The following is a 22,478-nucleotide window of genomic DNA, read 5'->3' as shown; positions in this document are numbered from 1 at the left end:
AGAGGAGAAAGGCCACGGCAGGCGGGGCTGGGTGTTCCTCGGGGAGCAGAGGGGCCTTGGACACTCCATGCTGGACCCCTGCCCCACCAGCTTCTCCTCCTTCTCTCTGGGCATGCAGCTTTCACCTGCTGGGTGCCCGCCAGTGAGGGGCCCCCAAGACACCAAGCTGGGGTTGGCGATGGGCGAGCTGGATGCCAGGGAACCCGAGACCCTGCAGCAGGTCAGTGCACTGTGGACGAGGGCCGGCCTCACTGAACGGTTAGGCCCTGTGTATTCAGGACACCCTCTCTGGAACCCAGGTGGAGGGCTGATGCCCCCAGTGCCCACCTGGGTCTCAGGAGGTGGAAGAGAGACCCTGTTGACCTTCCCACCTCCTGCCCAGAGAATGACAAAGGCCAGTTCCCAAAAGTCAGAGCAGGGTGTGCAGAGTGAGTCTTGGGTCTCACAGGGTCCCTGTGAAGAAGGGTTCACTGCTCCCTGGATACCCCTTGGCTGGTCCTCCTTCTGTGTTGTCTAAACACCAAATCTCACAAGGACAAGGCAGTCCAGGTGCCCACAGCATCACTTGCCCAGGTGTTGACAACCCTCCTTATTTATTATGGGCAGGTAGACAGGGTGGCTGGTATGACGCTCCCCTGCACCAGAAAGGAGACCCCCAGGCTGTGTCTCTTCTACTCCTGAGACCCAGGTGGCACTGAGGGCAGAGCACCTCCACCGGGGTCTGGAGAGGGTGTCCTGAATGGACAGGGCCTGACTGTCCAGTGTGGCTTCAGGGAATACAGGCAAGGAGGGCACTAAGACCTTTCTAAATATTTCAGACAACCACTGAGTTCCTTTTGGTTTTTGGTTTCAGATCTTTTTATATGGTCCATTTTCAGAGTCTTTATTGAATCTGTTACAATATAGCTTCCATTTTATGTTTCAATTTTTTTACTGCAATGCATGTGGGATTGTTACCATGTCCAAGCTTGTTCTGCACGCCTCACAACAGGCCGATTAATCAGAGCCGAGATGCTGAGGCAAAGAATATGACTTTATTTGGAAAGCCAGCAGATTGAGAAGATAGCAGACTAATATCTCGAAGAAACCATCTTGTCAGGGTCTGGATGCCAGGGTCTTTTATAGAACACAGTGCTGGGAGGTAAGGAAATAAAGTAAAAAGGCCATTATTCTGGCAAATATCTCCTGGAATGGCCAGCCTTGGAGGGATATGTGTTACTTTCTCCCTCCTATAGCCATCCGCAGGTAGACAGTTCCCGGACAGAGGCAGAGGTGTGGGGTTTTCTGTGGCACGCCATGATGTATGGACAGCATCCCTGTAGCAAACAGACCAACAGGAAGCAAAGGTTATAGTAAAGCATTCAACATGGAGTCAGATTTTATTCTTCCCCGTAAAAATTCCCCAGTGTCAGGGTCCACTCCACAATCTTATGGGAAAGGGGTGATGACTGTTCTAATTGCCCCACTAGTTGCATCTTTTGGGGAGTGCCCACCACTGGTGCCACTGTTCTAAATGTTGAGATTTGACTTTTGTTGTTCTTTGGAAGGTCTCTACTTCATATGTATAGACATAATAATATTATAATACAGGTGTTGAGAGTTGTTTTATACGGTACAAATCTTTTGGACTTCAAAACCAGGTGGCAGCATCTAAAGTTAAGGAACTTAGCACTTGTCTGTGTGTGGGAAGATGCAGCAGCCATCTCACTGAAATCATCCCCTTTGATACATACATTACCACCTGGGACCAGCATCCTGATTTCTCCTTCCTGAATTTTCTCGGGGATCACAGTGGGGAGTGGCTGCAGTTTGATGGCTGCTGGAAAGCAGGTATTCTTCTCTTTCCTGAGGTTCCTCAGAGCTCACCATGAGGAGTGGCTTCAGTTTGATAGCTTCTAGAGAGTAGGAGGGGGAACCTGGGTCCCCATTGAGATCATCTCAGCAGAGAGAGCAAGCACATCCTGTGACTCCAGACAACCTTCAAACGTTCAGGGTTCAGCGTTCAGCCTGCAGGATCCACAGCCGTCAGCTCAGCCACCATGCTCTGCACTTAGTTGCTATTTAGCCCTGAAACCTACACTGCAGGAGGCCTTCTAAATGTGGCATCCTGTTCAGCAACCTCTCGATCACACCCTCCAAGCCTGCCCCAGGCCCAGCTCTGATGAGAGGGTCTCACTGGGACCCAGGTTTCCCCTCCTGCTCTCCCACATTCTGTACCTGAGTGGGGAGAAGGCAGGGGCTGGGGCACAGTGCCTCCAAGCAGGTAGGGCAGACGTTCTCCAATCACCCCTTGTGGTCCATCCCTGGGAACACAGTCTAATATCAGTTTTAGCAGCAGAGGACATGTGTCCCCAGACATGGCCCACTCTCTAGGGGATGTGAGCACTAACACAGGAAACTGCAAGTGACCTGCTTAGGCTGGAAGACTAGTTCCTGGGATGTGAGGTAATGTTGAAAGTAGCTTCTCATTGGGATTAGCCTTCTCCAGACGTAGCTTGGGCGCAGCAAGAGCGCAACAAGTGGGCCCAGCTGGGGCAGCCACACGGTGCCTCTCGACAGCCCTGTGGAAACTGTGCACCAGAGTGACCAGGAGCCCACATTCACCCAGCAGATGGCTTCTGAGAGCTCAGTGACAGAATAAAGCAACCGCGAGCCTGCACTCACCGAGCGGATGGCCTCTGAAAGGTCTGTGAGAGGCCAGAGTGACCACGAGCCTGGACTCATTGGTGGACGGCCTCTGAGATGTCTGTGACAGACCAGAGTGACCACAAGCATGCATTCACCCAGCAGATGGCCTCTGAGAGGTCTGTGACAGACCAGAGTGATCACAAGCATGCATTCACCCAGCAGATGGCCTCTGAAATGTCTTTGACAGACCAGAGTGACCACGAGACTGCACTCACCCAGTGGATGGCCTCTGAGAGGTCTGTGACAGGTCATAGTGACTACAAGCCTGCACTCACACGGCGGACAGCCTCTGAGAGGTCTGTGACAGACCAGAGTAACCACAAGTCTGCTCTCACCCAGCAGATGGCTTTTGAGAGGTCTGTGACAGAGCAGGGTGACCACAAGCGTGTATTCACCCAGCAGACAGTCTCTGAGAGGTATGTGACAGGCCAGAGTGACCACGAGCCTGCACTCACCCAGGGGATGGCTTTTGAGAGGTCTGGGACAGACCAGAGTGACCATAAGCATGCATTCACCCAGCAGATGGCCTCTGAGAGGTCTGTGACAGACCAGAGTGACCACAAGCATGCCTTCACCCAGCCAATGGCCTCTGAGAGGTCTGTGACTGACCAGAGTGACCACAAGACTACACTCTTCCAGTGGATGGCCTTTGATAGGTTTGTGACAGGTCAGAATGACTAAAGCCTGCACTCACATGGCAGAGAGCCTCTGAGAGGTTTGTGACAGACCAGAGTGACCACGAGCCTGCACTCAGCAAGTGTATGGCCTCTGATAGGTCTGTGACAGACCAGAGTGACCACAAGCCTGCACTTACCCAGTGGATGGCCTCTGACAGGTCTGTGACTGACCAGAGTGACCACAAGCATGCACTTACCCAGCGGATGGCCTCTGACAGGTCTGTGACTGACCAGAGTGACAACAAGACTACACTCACCCAGTGGATGGCCTCTGAGAGGTTTGTGACAGACCAGAGTGACCACAAGCTTGCACTCACCCAGCGGATGGCCTCTGATAGGTTGGTGACACACCAGAGTGACCACAAGAATGCATTCACCCAGCAGATGGTCTCTGAGAGGTCTGACACAGGTCAGAGTGACCACTAGCCTGCACTCACCCAGTGGATGGCCTCTGATAGGTCTGTGACAGACCAGAGTTACCACAAGCATGTTTTCACCCAGAAGATGGCCTCTGAGAGGTATGTGCCACGCCAGAGTTTCCTGAAGCATGAATTCACCCAGTGGATGGCCTCTGAGAGGTCTGTGACAGGCCATAGTGACCACAAGCCTGCACTCACAGGGCGGACGGCCTCTGAGAGGTCTGAGACAGGTCAGAGTGACCACGAGCCTGCACTCACCCAGTGGCTGGCCTCTGATAGGTCTGTGACAGACCAGAGTTACCACAAGCATGTTTTCACCCAGAAGATGGCCTCTGAGAGGTATGTGCCAGGCCAGAGTGACCACAAGCCTGCACTCACCCAGCGGATGGCCTCTGATAGGTCGGTGACACACCAGAGTGCCACAAGAATGCATTCACCCAGCAGATGGTCTCTGAGAGGTCTGACACAGGTCAGAGTGACCACTAGCCTGCACTCACCCAGTGGCTGGCCTCTGATAGGTCTGTGACAGACCAGAGTTACCACAAGCATGCACTTACCCAGCAGATGGCCTCTGACAGGTCTGTGACTGACCAGAGTGACAACAAGACTACACTCACCCAGTGGATGGCCTCTGAGAGGGTTGTGACAGACCAGAGTGACCACAAGCCTGCACTCACCCAGCGGATGGCCTCCGATAGGTCGGTGACACACCAGAGTGACCACAAGAATGCATTCACCCAGCAGATGGTCTCTGAGAGGTCTGACACAGGTCAGAGTGACCACTAGCCTGCACTAACCCAGTGGATGGCCTCTGATAGGTCTGTGACAGACCAGAGTTACCACAAGCATGTTTTCACCCAGAAGATGGCCTCTGAGAGGTATGTGCCAGGCCAGAGTTTCCTGAAGCATGAATTCACCCAGTGGATGGCCTCTGAGAGGGTTGTGACAGACCAGAGAGACCACAAGCCTGCACTCACCCAGCGGATGGCCTCTGATAGGTCGGTGACACACCAGAGTGACCACAAGAATGCATTCACCCAGCAGATGGTCTCTGAGAGGTCTGACACAGGTCAGAGTGTCCATGAGCCTGGACTCACCCAGTGGATGGCCTCTGATAGGTCTGTGACAGACCAGAGTTACCACAAGCATGTTTTCACCCAGAAGATGGCCTCTGAGAGGTATGTGCCACGCCAGAGTTTCCTGAAGCATGAATTCACCCAGTGGATGGCCTCTGAGAGGTCTGTGACAGGCCATAGTGACCACAAGCCTGCACTCACAGGGCGGACGGCCTCTGAGAGGTCTGAGACAGGTCAGAGTGACCACGAGCCTGCATTCACCCAGCGGTGAATTCTTGCCTGGAAAATCCCATGGACAGAAGAGCCTGGTGGGCTACAGTCCATGGGGTTGCAAAGAATCAGACACAACTGAACACCTGAGCACACACACATATGAAACAGAAATGGACTCAGGGACAGAGGGAACAGACTGGTGCTCTCCGAGGAGGAGGGGGCGGTGGAGGGCCAGAGTGGGAGGCTGGGTCAGCAGATGTAGCTTTTGTAAGTAGAATGGTTAAAGAAGGCCCTGCTGCATAGCAGAGAACAATATTCAGTATCCAATGATAAACTGTAAAAGAATATTTTTAAAAACAATGTATATATCTGTATAAGTGTATCCCTGAGCTGCACAGCAGAAATTAACACATTGTAAGCCAGCCATAATTCAAAGAAAAAAGAAAAAATACTGATTAAAAAAAAAAAAAAAAAAAAAAAAAGAATAGACCCTAGCCAATTACAATAGACACTCAACCCAGGAGCACCAAGTGCCAAGCAGTCAGGACATGGACCAACCATTCAGAAGAGGGGCCGACAGGAGACGGGGTCCCACGGCGGCCCACAGGCTGGCTGGGAGTCCTGGGCACCGTAAGTCACAAGTGTCGCTGGAGGAAATGAGAACTCTACCCAAACGACTCCCACTCCACCTCAAAACAAAATAGCTCTGTTTCCCCTGACCCCTTAACTGAAGGGGCCCCAGGACGCCCTGGCTTGGTGCTGGGACCAGGAATATACTGGTCAGACCCCACTGCAGGGGAGGTCTGTGAGGGCAGCTCTGGAGTAGGTGGGCCAGGATAAGCGCAGCAGCTCCGCCCATTCTTCGAAAGTCTGACAAAACAGCCCAGGAGGCCGGAAAGTGTCCTAATGGAGGGCAGGCCCATGTCGGTGCCTCCACTCTCTGGCTGAGGCCCAGTGCTGACCTCCTGTGCTGGTCTGCAGCGCGTTCTGCACACGCCCTGACGGCTCAGCTGCTGAGCCCCAAGGTGAAAGCTTGTGATGGCAGCCAGGCCCACAGGCACCAGCAGCACTGACCATCTGGCTCCCGGCCCAACAGCGAGGTCCAGCTGAGAACAGTGGGCACGTTGTCAGCGGTGCTCCAGAGTGGGCCATGTGTCACCAGTAAATGGCGGTGTTGTGATGTAGGCCAGCAGGACTCAGCCTGGCGGATGGTTAGAATCAGCAGGGACACACCGACCCATGAACACTCCCGGCCCTGGATCAGGCAGAGACCCGAACAGGCAGACAACTGCAGAGAGCAGAGTCTATTGCACAGACAAGGTGCACCCTTCCCTGGGCATGGAAGTGGCCCCATCTAAGGGGGCGCCCTTGGGATCCCCCACCTTAAACATAAAGAGGCTTCAGGCAAAGGTGGTAAGAGCAGACTTGGAGCCGCTTTTAAGTCATGCAGGACAGGACACGCAGGTGAGTGAAGGCCAGAGGGAATGTGTCGGAGAAAACAGAGGGTCTGGGCAACAGACGGGCTTGGGTGGAGCTGAGCCAAATGGGGCTGGGAGTCCAGACTCAGAAACCCTGTATGCCTCTCTCCCGGCTCGGCCTCCTACTCTACTTAACCCCCACTTTGCAGCCTGACGCCGCCTGTCCTGTGCATCTCCACACTCGGACCGTCCACTCATTCACAGATATTTGCTTAGCACCTGCCTCTGGCCAGGTCGTGTTCCAGGCACGGGACAGCCGTGAGGAGGCAGACAATAACCCCAGTCCTTGGGGAGCAGAAACTCTAACAGAGGCCAGATGCACCACTTCTGGGGCTAAGCCCCGGCCTTGCCCTCCTCACCCGCCGGCCGGCCCGATGGAGCTCCGGGCCCAGATGCAGTTCTGTCTGAGCATCCCCCCTCCTCCAAGAAAGCACCTCTCTGGACTCGCCGCCCATCAGCCCCTGCCTCCCCGAGTCCTGTGTCCTTCTCAGCACAGACCACCATCGGAAACGCCCTCCCGGCCACCTGCATGACCTCAGTGTACCTGGCGATGTCACGTCCCAGTGAAGGAACGTCCCAGCTGCCCTCACGCACTTTCTGCTGAGTTCCCACCACAGATTCCCATCACGACGGCCTGGAAGGACTCTCCACATGGGTCTAGGGCAGGGCCTTGGTGGGGCCTGAGAGAGTGGCCCCCTGGGCCGCTCCCGTGGTCAGGATAGACAGGGACCTCCCAACAGTGACTCGGACTGGCCGGCAGGCCAATCAGCTTCCTTCTCCCTGGGACCACGAAGGGGCAGGGTCTCATCACTGCTCAGGTTTCTGGCTGCCCAGGAAGCGCTGTCAGTTCCACAGTCCTGAGCACCCTGTGAGCTGTTACATGTTTTACCTGTGTGATCTCAACTCCCTCAGGCAGAACGCTTTGGGCTACACACTTGGAAGAATCTACTGGAGTGGTTTCAGTTCAGTTCAGTCACTCAGTCGTGTCCAACACTTTGCAACCCCATAGACTGCAGCACACCAGGCCTCCCTGTCCATCACCAACTCCCGGAGTTGACTCAAACCCAGGCCCATTGAGTCGGCGATGTCATCCAACAATCTCGTCCTCTGTCATCCCCTTCTCCGCCCGCCTTCAGTCTTTCCCATCATCAGTTAGACATGACTAAGAAAATGAACTGAACTGATGCGACTGTGAATAAATGCAAGAGGAAGAAATCAAAGTCCTATCCCCTTTGTTTATCACACTGCCTCCTGACTGTGAACCCTCCCTTCTATGAGCCCCTAGACTCCTCAAGGAGGGCAGGCAAAGGTCTTGAGGCATGAGCCTGCTGGGTTCCCCTCTCTGCCAGCTGAGAATTGAAGCCAGCTTTCTATTTCCTCCAGACTCAGTCTCCATGTTCTTTTATTCAGCTTCAGCAGGCAGAGAAGGCCAAGATTTTGGTCAGCAACAATACCACTGACCTGATCACCAGGTTAATCTGAATTAACACCACCACGCATGGCCTACTAATTAGAGTCACAAGCCTACTCCTCCTTATTCAGTGATAACAGCCTCAATTCCTCGTTAGTTTTCCCCCACTCCCTATGGACACCACCACGGATGTTAACTACATCATTATGACCCCTTATATAATTGTCAACACCACGTATTAAAAGAATCTCTACCAGAAAAAAAATATTATCACTGCTAGTCATACTATAATTACTTTAATTATAACATTTACTGTCATAATATTAATTCTTTTATATATTCTATTTGGAGCAACACTAGTTTCAACACTCATTATCATTACCCAAAGAGGAAATCAAGCAGAACACCTTAATGCAAGTCTCTATTTATATTGTACCATAGTAAGTTCTCTTGCCCTCTTAGGAATACTTGTCTATATTCAAAATACAGTAGGACCTTTAAATATTCTAATGCTGAGCCCAATCAGTATCCAACTCTTGATCCAATGGTTTCATATGGTTAGTATGCATAATTGCCTTTATAGTAAAAATACCATTTTATGGCCTCCACTTTTGACTACCTAAAGCACATGAAGAGGCCCCTATTGCAGGTTTCATAGTTCTGGCTATGCTGCCAGCACTACTAAACTTTGGATGCTACGGTATACTACAAAATACAAATTACAATAATTTGAAACCCACTAACAGACTTCATAGGGTATCCACTCATTCTATTGTCCTTATGAGGCATAATTATAACCAGCTCCTTTTGCTTATGCCAGACAGACCTAAAATCACTCACTGCATACTCTTCTGTCAGCCACATAGCACTTTGCTATCCTTACCCGAACACCTTGAAGTTGTATAGGAGCCACAGCCCTAATAATTGCCATCCTCTGTTTTGTTCTGCCTGGCAAATTCAAATTACCAGGTCCATTGCCAAACAATAATCCTAGCCTAAAGCCTACAAATGTTCCTCCTACTAATCATCAGCAACCTGATGATTACAGCAAGTTAAACAAACCTAGCTCTACCCCCAACTATTAACTTGATTGGAGAGCTATTTGTAGTAATATCCTTCTCGTGATCAAACATTGCAATTATTTCAATAGGAATTCATACAGTAATTGCTGCCCTATACGCTTTATATATACTCATTACAACACAGTGAGGCAAATACACACAGCACATAAACAGTATCTCTCCATCTTTTACATGAGAAAATGCTCTCATATCATTACCCATCCTACCTCTTCTACTCCTATCCTTAAACCCAAAAATCATCCTAGGCCCCCTATACTGTGTATATAGTTTAGAGAAAAGCACTTGATTGTGAATCTAGGAAGAAAAGACAATACCTTCTTATTTACCACAGAAGTAGATAAGAATTGCTGATTCTATACGCCCTTGACTAACAGCATGGCTTTTTCAAACTTTTATCCATTGGTGTTAGGAACCAAATAATTGGTGCAAGTGCAAATAAATGTGATAAATTAAATTTCCTCTTTCACTCTAGACTCACTATTTATATCATCAATCATAATAACAAGCACTAACATTTATAAAAGCACCACGTACACTCTATATGTAAGATTATCTCATATGCCTTCACCATTAGCTTAGTTCCAACAATAATATTCACGTATACGGGCCAAGAGATAATTATCTCAAACTGGCACTGAATCACACTACAAACCCTTAAGCTATCATTCAGTTCTAAAATAGATTATTTCTCAATAACGTGTGCCGGTGGCCCTATTTGTCATATGATCAACTATAGACTTCTCAACATGATCCGTTCACTCAGACCCCAACATTAACTGATTCTTCAAACACTCCTTTTCCTTGTTACAATACTAATTCTTGTTACCACTAATAATCTCTTCCAATGACTTACTGGCTGAGAAGGAGAAGGGATTATGTCCTTCCTGCTCATTGGATGACGGTGTGGACGGCAGATGCAAACACAGTGGCACCACAGGCAATTTTGTATAACACCTCGGTCGCTCAGCTGTGTCCGACTCTTTGTGACCCCATGGACTGTAGCCCACCAGGCCCCTCAGTCCATGGGATGTTCCAAGCAAGAATCCTGGAGTGGGTTGCCATTTCCTTCCCCAGGGTCAAAACACCTCAGCAAAGCCCAAAGACTGACTGGAAAGAGGAGGCAGACTGCTGGCTTGTGCTGCGTGGATGTGAGGATGCGGGGCACGGGGGCGTGGATGTGAGAAAGCGGGGCCAGGGGCGTGTGGACCTGTTTTGTATAACTCCGTGCTGCTGCTGCTGCTGCTGCTGCTAAGTCGCTTCAGTCGTGTCCGACTCTGTGCAACCCCATAGACGGCAGCCCACCAGGCTCCTCCGTCCCTGGGATGCTTCGGGCAACAACTCTGGAGTGGGTTGTCATTTCCTTCTCCAATGCATGAAAGTGAAAAGTGAAAGTGAAGTCACTTCGTCGTGTCTGATTCTTCGCGACCCCATGGAACACAGCCTACCAGGCTCCTCCATTCATGGGATTTTCCAGGCAAGAGTCCTAGAGTGGGGTGCCATTGCCTTCTCCAAACCCTATGCTGACATAGGTTTTATTAAAATAACAGCACGATTCTTACTTAACTTCAATGCATGACACTTACAACAAGTTTTTATCCTCAGCTCAGTTCAGTTGCTCAGTTGTGTCCAATTTTTTGCGACCCCATGAACCTCAGCACGCCAGGCCTCCTCACCCATAACCAGCCCCTGGAATTTACCCAAACTCATGTCCATTGAGGCGGTGATGCCATCCAACCATCTCATCATTTGCCGTCCCCTTCTCCTCCTGCCCCCAACCCCTCCCAGCATCAGGGTCTTTACCAATGAGTCAGCTCTTTGCAGCAGGTGGCCAAAGTTTTGGAGTTTCAGCTTCAACATCAGTCCTTCCAATGAACACTCAGGACTGATCTCCTTTAAGATTGACTGGTTGGATCTCCTTGCAGTCCAAGGGACTCTTCAAGAGTCTTCTCCAAATCACAGTTCAAAAGCATCAATTCTTTAGCGCTCAGCTTTCTTTATAATCCAACTCTCACATCCATACATGACTACTGAAAAAAAATTGCCTTGAGTAGATGGACCTTTTTTGGCAAAGTGATGTCTCTGCTTTGTAATATGCTACCTTGGTTGTGCATAACTTTCCTTCCAAGGGGCAAGCGTCTTTTAATTTCCTGGCTGCAATCACCATCTGCAGTGATATTGGAGCCTTGTTTCCACTGTTTCCCCAACTATTTGCCATGAAGTGATAGGACCAGATGCCATGATCTTAGTTTTCTGAATGTTAACCTTTAAGCCAATATTTTTACTCTCCTTTATCAATTTCATCAAGAGGATCTTCAGTTCTTCTTCTCATTCTGCCATAAGGGTGGTGTCATCTGAATATCTCAGGCTATTGATATTGCTCCCAGCAATCTTGATTCCAGCTTGTGCTTCCTCCAACCAGCGTTTCTTATGATGTACTCTGCATATAAGTTAAATAAGCCGGGTGATAATTTACAGCCTTGACGTACTCCTTTTTCTATTTGGAACCAGTCTGTTGTTCTATGTCCAGTTCTAACTCTTGCTTCCTGACCTGCATACAGGTTTCTTAAGGGACAGGTCAGGTGGCCTGGTACTCCCATCTCTTTCAGAGTTTTCCACAGTTTATTGTGACCCACACAGGCAAAGGCTTTGGCGTAGTCAAAAAAACAGAAATAGATTTTTTTTTCTGGAAGTTCTTGCTTTTTTGATGATCCAGTGGATGTTGGCAATTTGATCTCTGATTCCTCTGCCTTTTCTAAATCAGCTTAAACATCTGGAAGTTCATGGTTCGCGTATTGCTGAAGCCTGGCTTAGAGAATTTTAAGCATCACTGTACAAGCGTGTGAGATGAGTGCAATCATGGGGTAGTTTGAGCATTCTTTGGCATTGCCTTTCTTTGGGATTGGAATGAAACCTGACATTTCCAGTCCTGTGGCCACTGCTGAGTTTTCCAAATTTGCTGGCATACTGGGTGCAGCACTTTCACAGCATCATCTTTTAGGATTTGAAATAGCTCAAATGGAATTCCATAACTCCACTAGCTTTGTTCATAGTGACGCTTCCTAAAGCCCAATTGATTTCACATTCCAGGATGTCTGGATCTAGGTGAGTGATCACAATATCATGATTATCTGGGTCATGAAGATCTTTTTTGTACAATTCTTCTGTGTACTCTTGCCACCTCTTCTTAATATCTTCTGCTTCTGTAAGGTCCCTACCATTTCTGTCCTTTATTGAGCCCATCTTTGCATAAAGTGTTCCCTTGGTATCTCTGATTTTCTCGAAGAGATCTCTAGTCTTTCCCATTCTATTGTTTTCCTCCACTTCTTTGCACTGATCATCGAGGAAGGCTTTCTTCTCTCTCCTTGCTCTTCTTTGGAACTCTGCATTCAAATGGGTATATGTTTTCTTTTCTCCTTTGCTTTTCACTTCCCTCTTTTCACAGCTATTTGTAAGGCCTCCTCAGACAGCCATTTTGATTTTTTGTATTTCTTTTATTCTTCTGTATTTTGGGGGATGGTCTTGATTTCTGTCTCCTTTACAATGCCATGAACCTTCATCCATAGGTTATAAGGCACTCTGTCCAACAGATCTAGTCCCTTAAATCTATTTCTCTCTTCCACTGTATAGTCACAAGGGATTTGACTCAGGTCATACCTGAATGATCTAGTGGTGTTCCCTATTTTCTTCCATTTCACTCTGAGTTTGGCAATAAGGAGTTCATGATCTGAGCCATAGTTGGCTCCTGGTCTTGATTTTGCTGACTGTATAGAGCTTCTCCATCTTTGGCTGCAAAGAATATAATCAACCTGATTTCGGTGTCATCCATCTGTTGATGTCCATGTGTAGAGACTTCTCTTGTGTTGTTGGAAGACGGTGTTTGCTATGACCAGTGCATTTTCTTGGCAGAACTCTATTAGCCTTTGAGGAATAGGCAGTACATCTACAACTGGAACACCACTCAACCATAAAACAGAGTGAAACAGGGATGCTGTCAGCAGCATGGGTGTGCTAAGAAATCATCACACCAGGTGAGGGAACTCAGAGACAGAAAGACAAATCTCATGAGAGATCACTTATGGGCACAATCTATAAATTCATACCAGTGACCTAATGTACAAAACGGACTTCACAGCCTGCAAAAATCAAATTATGAGTATCAAAAGAAAGAAAGAAGGGATAAAGAGTTTAGGATTTATATACACACTAAGATCTAACAAACTGATAAGCAAATAGGACCTAGTGAAAAGAACAGGGAACTCTACTAAAGAGACTGTAATCATCTATATGAGGGGAAAAAATGGAAAAAGAATAGATTCCCTTCTATATAAAATCAAATTAAGTTACTGTACAGCTAAAACTAATAAAACAATGGAAATCAGCCTGACTCCAATAGAAAATCAAAATTAAATTACAGAAAATCCATCTAGGGGTCCCGAAACAGTGGCGAGCCTACAGATTAGGTCTGTGATACACTATGATGTTAATATGACACCGCCAAAGGTTTTCACCCAGCAGAACACAGAGCAGCATCCCATTCAAAGTTGCCTGACCTCATGTGAAAGTCACAAGATTAAGAGAAGAAAGACCACAGGTTAATCAGGGCAACAGCCTCAATTCAGAAGTTGGGAATCTCCAAGGGGCAAGACACACAGAAGTGAAGAGCAGACACGGGGTCTCTGGGCACAGGATCCAGACCCGTGTAGACGGGGTGAGACCCACACGGTACCCAAACCCTGCCTCTGGGGCTGCATGACTCTTGGTTAGGACACCAAGTCCCTGATGGCTGGGCCCCAAAGGCAGAAATGAGTGGGTTCCTGGAACGATCTCTCGTCCCAGAGAAGTCCCCCCTCTCCTGCCCTTCGGTTCTGTCTGATACTGTTTTGACAGCTGTCATGATAATGCTGAACACACTGCCTTGGTTCCAGTGGGCTCCATTCTTTGTTTTCCCACTGAGGTATTGAGAAAACACACCAAGCGTGGGTCTAGAAGATGGGGGGCAGGTCTGCTGTCTGCTGAGCAGGGACGGCCAACTGGAAGGCGATCACATAGCAACTTCACCTGCTGCCCAATTTTTTTTTTGCCTGATCCTTGTACCCTGGAATCAATTAGCCAGGTGAACCTGCCTCCCTACTCAAACTGAATCTGCGGAAAAACTGGAATAATTACCAAGTAGCCCACCTGAGGAGTCTCCATGAGCTTCAGGGCAGGTGAGCCTGGAAAGAGGAAAGATTAAGAGCCCTAAGTCAGCACTGACCCCTGGGAGGGCCATGGAACCCCACTCAGAGGAGGGCACATTACCCAGAGAAGCCCACCTCAGCTCCAGACCCCAGACCTCTGAGCACTGACATTCAGACACAGGCATGGAGTTTTCCAGGACGGAGGCCAGGCCCAGTCCACACCCAGGTCTCCACATCCTCGTGCACACAGAACATGGTCAGGTGTCAATATTCTCATTGCAGAAAGCAAGCAGTCTTGTCTAAACATAATCAGTGCAGACAGGATTGAAAAGTCAAAGTATTCATCATTCAGACATGTCTGACTGTGACCACATTGACTGTAGCCATCTAGCCTCCTCTATCCATGGGATTCTGCAGGCAAGAATACTGGACTAGGTTACCATTCCCTTCTCCAGGGGATCTTCCCGATCCAGAGATGAACCCAGTTCTCCTGCACTGCATGCAGATTCTTTACCATCTAAGCCACCAGGGAAAATCCCAGACAAGACAGAGAGGTCTAAATCTACCATGCGGACAGAAGTTGGTCAGGTTTAAACTAGCTTAAAGTTGCTCTTCCTGGAAGCACAGGTCATACACAAGCAGTGACTCTCATCCCTGGACAGGGGCCTCACCCTCATGTGGGAACTAGCAAGTAACTTTCTTAAAGAAAAAATCACCACTGGGTCCCACATGTCACCCACATCAGGAAACCAAAAGAATCTTTGACATTAAACACTTTAACAGGCAAAACAAAACTGTTACCAGTATCTTTGCCATGTGGTGGTCAGGATCCAGGGAAGATCCAGGGATTTCTTATAGTTGAGTCCATTGTCTTGTAAAGACAGATAGAAAGTTCCCTGATTCCTTCTTCCATGCTTCTAGCAGGAGGCAGCCACACTAGAGGCCTTCTAGAAAAGGATATTCTTGATCAGAATAAGAATTGTTGAAATGGAAAGCATACTAGTTAGTATTTGCCAACCTAAACTACTCTTAGAAGATTTACCCCCAGATCTTTGCAGTTTCCACTGGTTCCTTTGTGTTCAGATTGTCAGGGTAGAAACAATCCATTGCTTCAAATTGGTTTCTTTTAATTCTGTTATTTGCTATTATATGAAAGAAAGGTCACACTTGGAAAAATACATAAGAAAATTCTTGCAAAAAAAATTGAGTCAAGGAGCCCATAAGCTGTATGAATTCTGCCTTCTAACAATTTAAATTTCAAAGACTGAGGGCAGGAGGAGAAGGGGATGACAGAGGACGAAATGCTTGGAGAGCACCACCAACACAATATACATGAGTCTGAGCAAACTCTGGCAGATGGTGAAGGACAGGGAAGCCCAGCATGCTGCAGTCTATGGGGTTGCAGAGAGTTGGACACGACTGAGCAACTGAACCACATCAAGCTTCAATTTTCTGCCTGGAGAAACCTGATAAAATAGGCACCCTGATTTTGTCACTTCTCTGTTTAAACTCTGCTAAAATGAAATTGATATTCATATAACATATAAGAGTTTCTGAGTTTTGAGATGTCGCACCAAGGTAACAGGTGCTGGTGAGAATAGAACGCTGCTGGTGGGCAAAACGTTCTTCAAATATAGCTCTGTTTCAAACTGGATTGAAATACAACACTACATGGGTACATGAAGTATGAACCAAGAGCCTAAATATAGCAGGCAATATGTAAAAACAAATTTGGTATACCATATGTGAGAGTAAAAGCTACTGGTTTTTGCAGTAGTCATGTATGGATGTTAGAGTAGGACCACAAAGAAGGCAGAGCACTGAAGAACTAATGCTTTTGAACTGTGGTGCTAGAGAAGACTCTTGAGAGTCCCTGGGTCTGCGAGGAGATCAAACCAGTCAATCCTAAAGGAAATCAGTCCTGAACATTCATAGGAAAGACTGACGCTGAAATCAAAGCTCCAATCCTTTGGCCCCCTGATGTGAAGAGCTGACCCACTGGAAAACACCCTGATGTGGGGAAAGACTGAAGGCAAATGGAGAAGGGGATGACAGAGGAAGAGATGGTTGGATGGCATCACTGATTCAACGGACAGCAGTTTGAACAATCTCCAGGAGTTGGTGATGGGCAGGGATTCCTGGCGTGCTGCAGTCCATGGGGTCACAAAGAGTCAGACACAACTTAGCAACTGAACAGCAACTACAACAACATGAGAGTGAATGTTTCTTTTCAGACCTGCAGCTGGTACGCACACATTGGTTTAGAACACTCCCCAACACAGATTGTCTCTAAGCTGATGAAGTGTGTCACAAGTGCATGAACCAAAAGGTAATGGATTCAGTCCAGGATGGAAGAGAATGTAACTTTGAACAGTCTGTGAAACTTACAGAGTCTGTAATCCACTCAAGATTTCAAATAATAAAACATTCACCTGAAATTTAAAGCCTCTTGGAAAGTTGCATCCTATCTACGAAAACATTCTATAGATTTCTTTTCATAATCAATTTTCACAGTGATAACACTTTAACTCTTCAGTTGCTGGTATTATTACCAAGATGAACTTGTCCTCATGGGTGTGGGAGATGATGTGGATCCATTGTGATTGATCTCTGGTCAAGTGACTCTCGCAATTTCTAATTATGTTGTATATCCACAATGTTTATTTTTACATCCATCGAAGTCTACTTCTCAGATCTTTATGTACACCAAACAATAGATACCTGGTGAGTTCAGATTATATTAAACACTCTTTCCATAACTTTTTCAATGTCCATTGAATCAGAACAAGGTGAAGCAGGGAGAAGTGTTGAAATTTTAAATGATCTCTAAGGACCCTTAAAAAAACAACAACAACAAAAAAAAACTTTAGACAGAAATCCTATCCATTACTAGTCTATACAAAAGAATCCCAATGTGTCTTTTTCATGAAACTCCAACAATTGACTAACTAGAGTTGCAACAAGTTGGAGTTATGCTTGATTTGAGTTGAAACACTATGGATGTGGGCATAGGAGGATACATAGGTGATACATACTTAAGGAGGTAACAAGTATGAATCCAAAAATGTATAAGGTATACTTTGTAAAAAAAAAAGGTAAAACATTTAACTAGTTTTCACTACCTCACCCTTCCAGACTTTGCCATCATCTACTGACCCCCTGTGGACTTGTTGGTTTAGTGCCATCACATTAAAACTAGTCACATGCATCTTGCTTAGCTCTGTTCTCTTTGTTTGAAATGGTTTATGTTTCTCTCTCCTAGTATGCTCTTATAAATGCCACTATCTGTATCACTTATTTTGTCTATAACGTGGTCTCCTTCATTGTCCACTGTGTAACCATCCTCCGTGTATACAGATATTTGCATGTCTATGTATATAAATACCTATGTCTATATGTATCTATAATAGATATTTATATCTCTATATAAATAGTTATGTCTATATGTACATAGTTATTTATACACCTATGTATATAGAAATGTGTGTCTCTATGAACATAGGTATTTGTACATCTATGTACCTAGAATGTACATTTCTAAGCATATAGACATTTGTATATCTACGTACCTAGGCATTTATATCTCTCTCTCTATATTTACATATCTACGTATCTAGATATTTACATTTATGTACACTTATGTATATACAAATAGATGTCTTACCAGTATAAAAGGGCCTGTAGAAAAGGGAACGCTCCTACAAAACGACCTGACTTGGCAGCTGAACAACAACAAAATAGAAAATACTCTCGGTTCACCGGCCACCAACATCACATGGTATATCAATGTTACTACAATATGAAATAAAGGTTACTTTCAAAAAATAATGCTTCGGGGGACTTCCCTGCAGTCCAGCGATTAAGATTCTGTGCTTCAAATGCAGGGGGCGAGGGTTCGACACTTGGTTGGGGAACTAAAATCCAACATGCACATGGACCTGCCAGTAAATTTTTAAAATTATTAAAATAAATAAATAAGAATGTTCAGAAAGAACACACAAGCTTTTCGGTGATTCTTCAGGTACATTCCGTATTAAATTACAGTCTTGAGTTAAAACGGAAGTTTTCCCTTTCAAGGTAATCACAACTGGGCATGAAAAGTCCTGACACCTTGTGGCCATTGCCTGCAATAGCAACCTTAAAACTTATGCTTATGAGAACATTTCATGCAAAGATGGGCTCAGTAAAGGACATCAATGGTATGGACCTAACAGAAGTAGAAGATATTAAGAAGGGGTGGCAAGAAAACAGAGAAGAACTGTTCAAAAAAGATCTTCATGAACCAGATAATCACGATGGTGTGATCACTCATCTAGAGCCAGACATCCTGGAATGTGAAGTCAAGTGGGCCTTAGGAGACATCACTACAAACAAAGCTAGTAGAGGTAATGGAATTCCAGTTGAGCTATTTCAGATCCTAAATGATGATGCTGTGAAAGTGCTGCACTCAATCTGTCAGCAAATTTGGAAAACTCAGCAGTGGCCACAGGACTGGAAAAGGTCAGGTTTCATTCCAATCCCAAGAAAAGGTTAGACCAAAGAATGCTCAAACTACTGCACAATTGCACTCATCTCATACACTAGCAAAATAATGCTCAAAATTCTCTAAGCCAGGCTTGACCAATACATGAACTGTGAACTTCCAGATCTTAAAGCTGGTTTTAGAAAAGGCAGAGAAACCAGAGATCAAATTGCCAACATCCACTGGATCATTGAAAAAGCAAGAGAGTTCCAGAAAAAAATACCTATTTCTGCTTTATAGACTATGCCAAAGGCTTTGACTGTGTGGGTCACAATAAACTGTGGAAAATTCCCAAAACATGGGAATACCAGACCACCTGACCTGCCTCTTGAGAAATCTGTATGCAGGTCAAGAAGCAACAGTCAGAACCAGACATGGAACAACAGACTGGTTCCAAATCGGGAAAGGAGCATATCAAGGCTATATATTGTCACCCTGCTTATTTAACTTCTATGCAGAGTACATTATGAGAAATACCGGGCTGGATGAAACACAAGCTAGATTCAAGATTGCCGGGAGAAATATCAGCAATGCAGATGGCACAACCCTTATTGCAGAAAGTGAAGAAGAACTAAAGAGCCTCCTGATGAAAGTGAAAGAGGAGAGTGAAAATGTTGATTTAAAGCTCAAGATTCCTAAAACTAAGATCATGGCATCTGGTCAGATCACTTCATGGCAAATAGACGGGGAAACAGTGGTTGACTTTATTTTGGGGGCTCCAAAATCACTGAAGATGGTGACTGCAGCCATGAAGTTAAAAGACACTTACTCCTTGGAAGATAAGTTATTACCAACCTACACAGTATATTAAAAATCAGAGACTTACTTTGCTAACAATGGTCTGTCTAGTCAAGGCTATGGTTTTCCAGTGGTCAGGTATGGATGGGAGAGTTGGACTGTGAAGATAGCTGAGTGCTGAAGAATAGAAGCTTTTCAACTGCCGTGTTGGAGGAGACTCGAGAGTCCCTTGGACTGCAAGGGGATCCAACCAGTCCATTCTAAATGAGATCAGACCTGAGTGTTCATTGGAAAGACTGATGTTGAAGCTGAAACTCCAATGCTTTGGCCACATGATGTGAAGAGCTGACTCATTTGAAAAGACCCTGATGCTGAGAAAGATTAAGGGCAGGAGGAGAAGGGGATGACAGAGGATGAGAAGGTTGGATGGCATCACCGACTCAGTGGACACGAGTTTGGGTAAATTCCGGGAGTTACTGATAGACAGGGAGGTCTGGCATGCTACAGTCCATGGGGATGCAAAGAGTGAGACACAGCTGAGTACTGAATTGAACTGATAAGGGGAAAGAATATGAAGAGGAATTGATATCTATATCTATATCAGGAATAGCTATCTATATGTATACCAGACCAGCTGGAATGTAAGGGATGCTGATGGTGACTGGTTCTGACTCTCAAGTCTTCAACCAACTGAAGCTTGGAGTCTCCCACAGCCCAAGACCCTTAATGAACATGCCTGTAAAGTTAAAGTGTTAGTCACTCATTCATGTCTGACTCTTTGCAACCCCATGGACCATCAGCCTCCTCTCTCCATGGGATTCTCCAGGCAAGAATCCTGGAGTGGACTGTCCCGCCCTCCTCTTGGGATCTTCCTCACTTAGGGGTTGAACCCGGGTCTTCTGCTATGCAGAGACTGTTTACCATCTGAGTCACCACAGAAGCCGGAACATACCTGTACTCATAGATTAAAGCTTACCCAACTTTGTGGTTTACAGAGACACTGCTCTGGAAAGCGCCATGGTGTTCTCCATAGTTCTGCAAGTAATACACTTTTCCTTCCCATGAGCTTTGGCTGGGTTGTACCTTCTGGCTCTACACCCACCAAGAGGTAAACTCACGTTTCTGGTAACATTTCTCCATCCAGTCTCACAACTACCACTTCATACTAATTTTACAGTCAGTCGCTTTGCTTCCAATACATGGAAATCACATTAATTTTCTGTGAGCAAAGCTACCTAAGGGCCAGAAACAGTGTCCCCATTTTATCTTGTGAAGCCAGTAGGTGTCAAGCAAACTCAGCTCAGTGGATCCACAGTCCTCCAGATTGATGCCTCAGCTTACAGAAAACACTTGCAAGGGTTTGAGGTTCTACTTATACCTCATTTCCGAAGGCTTTTCATACCTACATTACATATACAGATGGCTCATCAGTGCCACTTCCACTTTCAGGCTAAAAATCCTCCAAGTTTTCTCTAACACCCTTATTCCATGTGTTGTGTTTAAATCTTTGACCATATGGTGTTTATCTTGTGTCTCATCCGAATGTAGTTAATTACACCGTTTCCCTTGAATAATGCAGTACTCACCACATAAGAGTTCTTGCCAAAACTGGATTTGATAAGGTAGGGCACAGGTCGGCCTCGGATAAACTCCGGGAGCACGGTTACAGTCTGGTGAAGCCGATATACCAATTGAGGGCACTGGAAAGAAATATTCAGCCTGAGGACAACCCGCCCACTTGAGGATCCAGGCCTAAGAGGCCAGGCCTGAAAACAAAGAAACTAGCCAAGAGGCGCCTGCGCACTGGAGGCTTGACAGACACGCCCACAGAGCAGCCAATCCCCGAGCGGTGGGGCGGGGCCTCCATCGCGCTCCCACCCTCCGGGCACCTATTGGCCAGACTGCCTCAGTCACAACGCCCATTGGTCGCTTGTGAGTGACAGGGTACAGGCAGGCTGCTGGCCCTTCACTTCACCTCAGAGCCGAAGGACTGGACGTCGCTGAACCTCTAGCGCTCCTTGGGACAGGGTGGGCAGCGCGGCAGGGCAGCGGGGAGGCTAACAGGAACGCGTCCTGTGCAGCCCTCATAAACCCTTAGCCTGATGGATTCAGAGGCCCAAAATCCTGTCAACTTTGAGTAACCTGAATCCTCATCTGAAGGGGGCTTGCGTCTCGTCAGCTTCAGGGATTAAAAATCCCTTCACCCGCAGAAACACCGAATCCCCTAGTGCTTCGACCCTCAAATACCTAGATTAACCCCAGTTCCCCTCAGCCTGAGGCACCCTAAAATAGAACCCGCAGAGAGACCAAATTTCCTCAACTTGCAGACCCTGAATCCCTCTGCCTGGGAGCTCTTAAAACTTCCTCCTCAAGACCCTAACTGTTCTGCCTGTCGGAGACCTAAAGTCCCTTAATAAGAAACCCCCGATTTCCTCAGCCTCACAGATGCCAAGTTTTCTCACCCTGCGCATTCTACATTAGCCAAAAGATCCCCAGTCCCCTCTGTCTGAGGACCCGAGTTACTTCAGCCCTTGGGACCCAGATTTCCTCAAGCCGAGTGACTTCTCCCTTAGACGTAGAACCTACGTAATTCCCAGATTTTTCTGAGTGTCCAGGAGGAGATCCTCAAAACCCTTCTTGGAGAAACATTCCCTCTGTTGCACTGGAACAGAGCCCTGATTTCAGCCTGACCCCAGTCCAGCGGTTAGGGGTTTCCGGGTCTCATCAAAAATCCCTCCGTCTCCTACAGACACTTCCCTCCCAGTGCCTTCCCTCAGAGGGGCTGAATTGTAGGGGAACCAAAGAAATCAAATCTAGTTCACATTAGGCTGATCTGTCATATCTAGTCAGGATCCGTCCATCCCACCAATACCCTCACCCCGACTTTCCCCTCACCTTCCTGCCCTGGACACTCCACCCAAGGCAGACAGACCAGGTTCTTGACACTGGTCTGGGCTCTCTCAGCACCTTCTTCCACAGGCACCTTGGCCTTGAGCA

At 47.0% G+C, this 22,478-nt stretch overlaps 1 protein-coding gene across 1 annotated transcript in view; it reads left to right on the top strand.

Moving 5' to 3' along the window:
• Positions 1–7,118, top strand: part of LOC133052978 (histone-lysine N-methyltransferase PRDM9-like) — a 38,892-nt gene extending 31,774 nt beyond the window's left edge. Inside the window, exons 13-17 of the mRNA XM_061137734.1 lie at positions 144–258; positions 4,064–4,123; positions 4,603–4,962; positions 6,055–6,098; positions 6,979–7,118. Coding sequence (XP_060993717.1) covers positions 144–258; positions 4,064–4,123; positions 4,603–4,962; positions 6,055–6,098; positions 6,979–7,118 — 719 coding nt within the window. The remainder of the gene's footprint in view (positions 1–143; positions 259–4,063; positions 4,124–4,602; positions 4,963–6,054; positions 6,099–6,978) is intronic.
• The last annotated feature ends 15,360 nt before the right edge of the window (positions 7,119–22,478 follow it).

Source organism: Dama dama, chromosome X (genome assembly GCF_033118175.1).
Source record: "Dama dama isolate Ldn47 chromosome X, ASM3311817v1, whole genome shotgun sequence".
Lineage (NCBI taxonomy): Eukaryota > Metazoa > Chordata > Mammalia > Artiodactyla > Cervidae > Dama > Dama dama.
The sequence above is the reverse complement of the archived record's forward strand: the minus strand, read 5'-3'. Positions and strand labels throughout refer to the sequence as shown.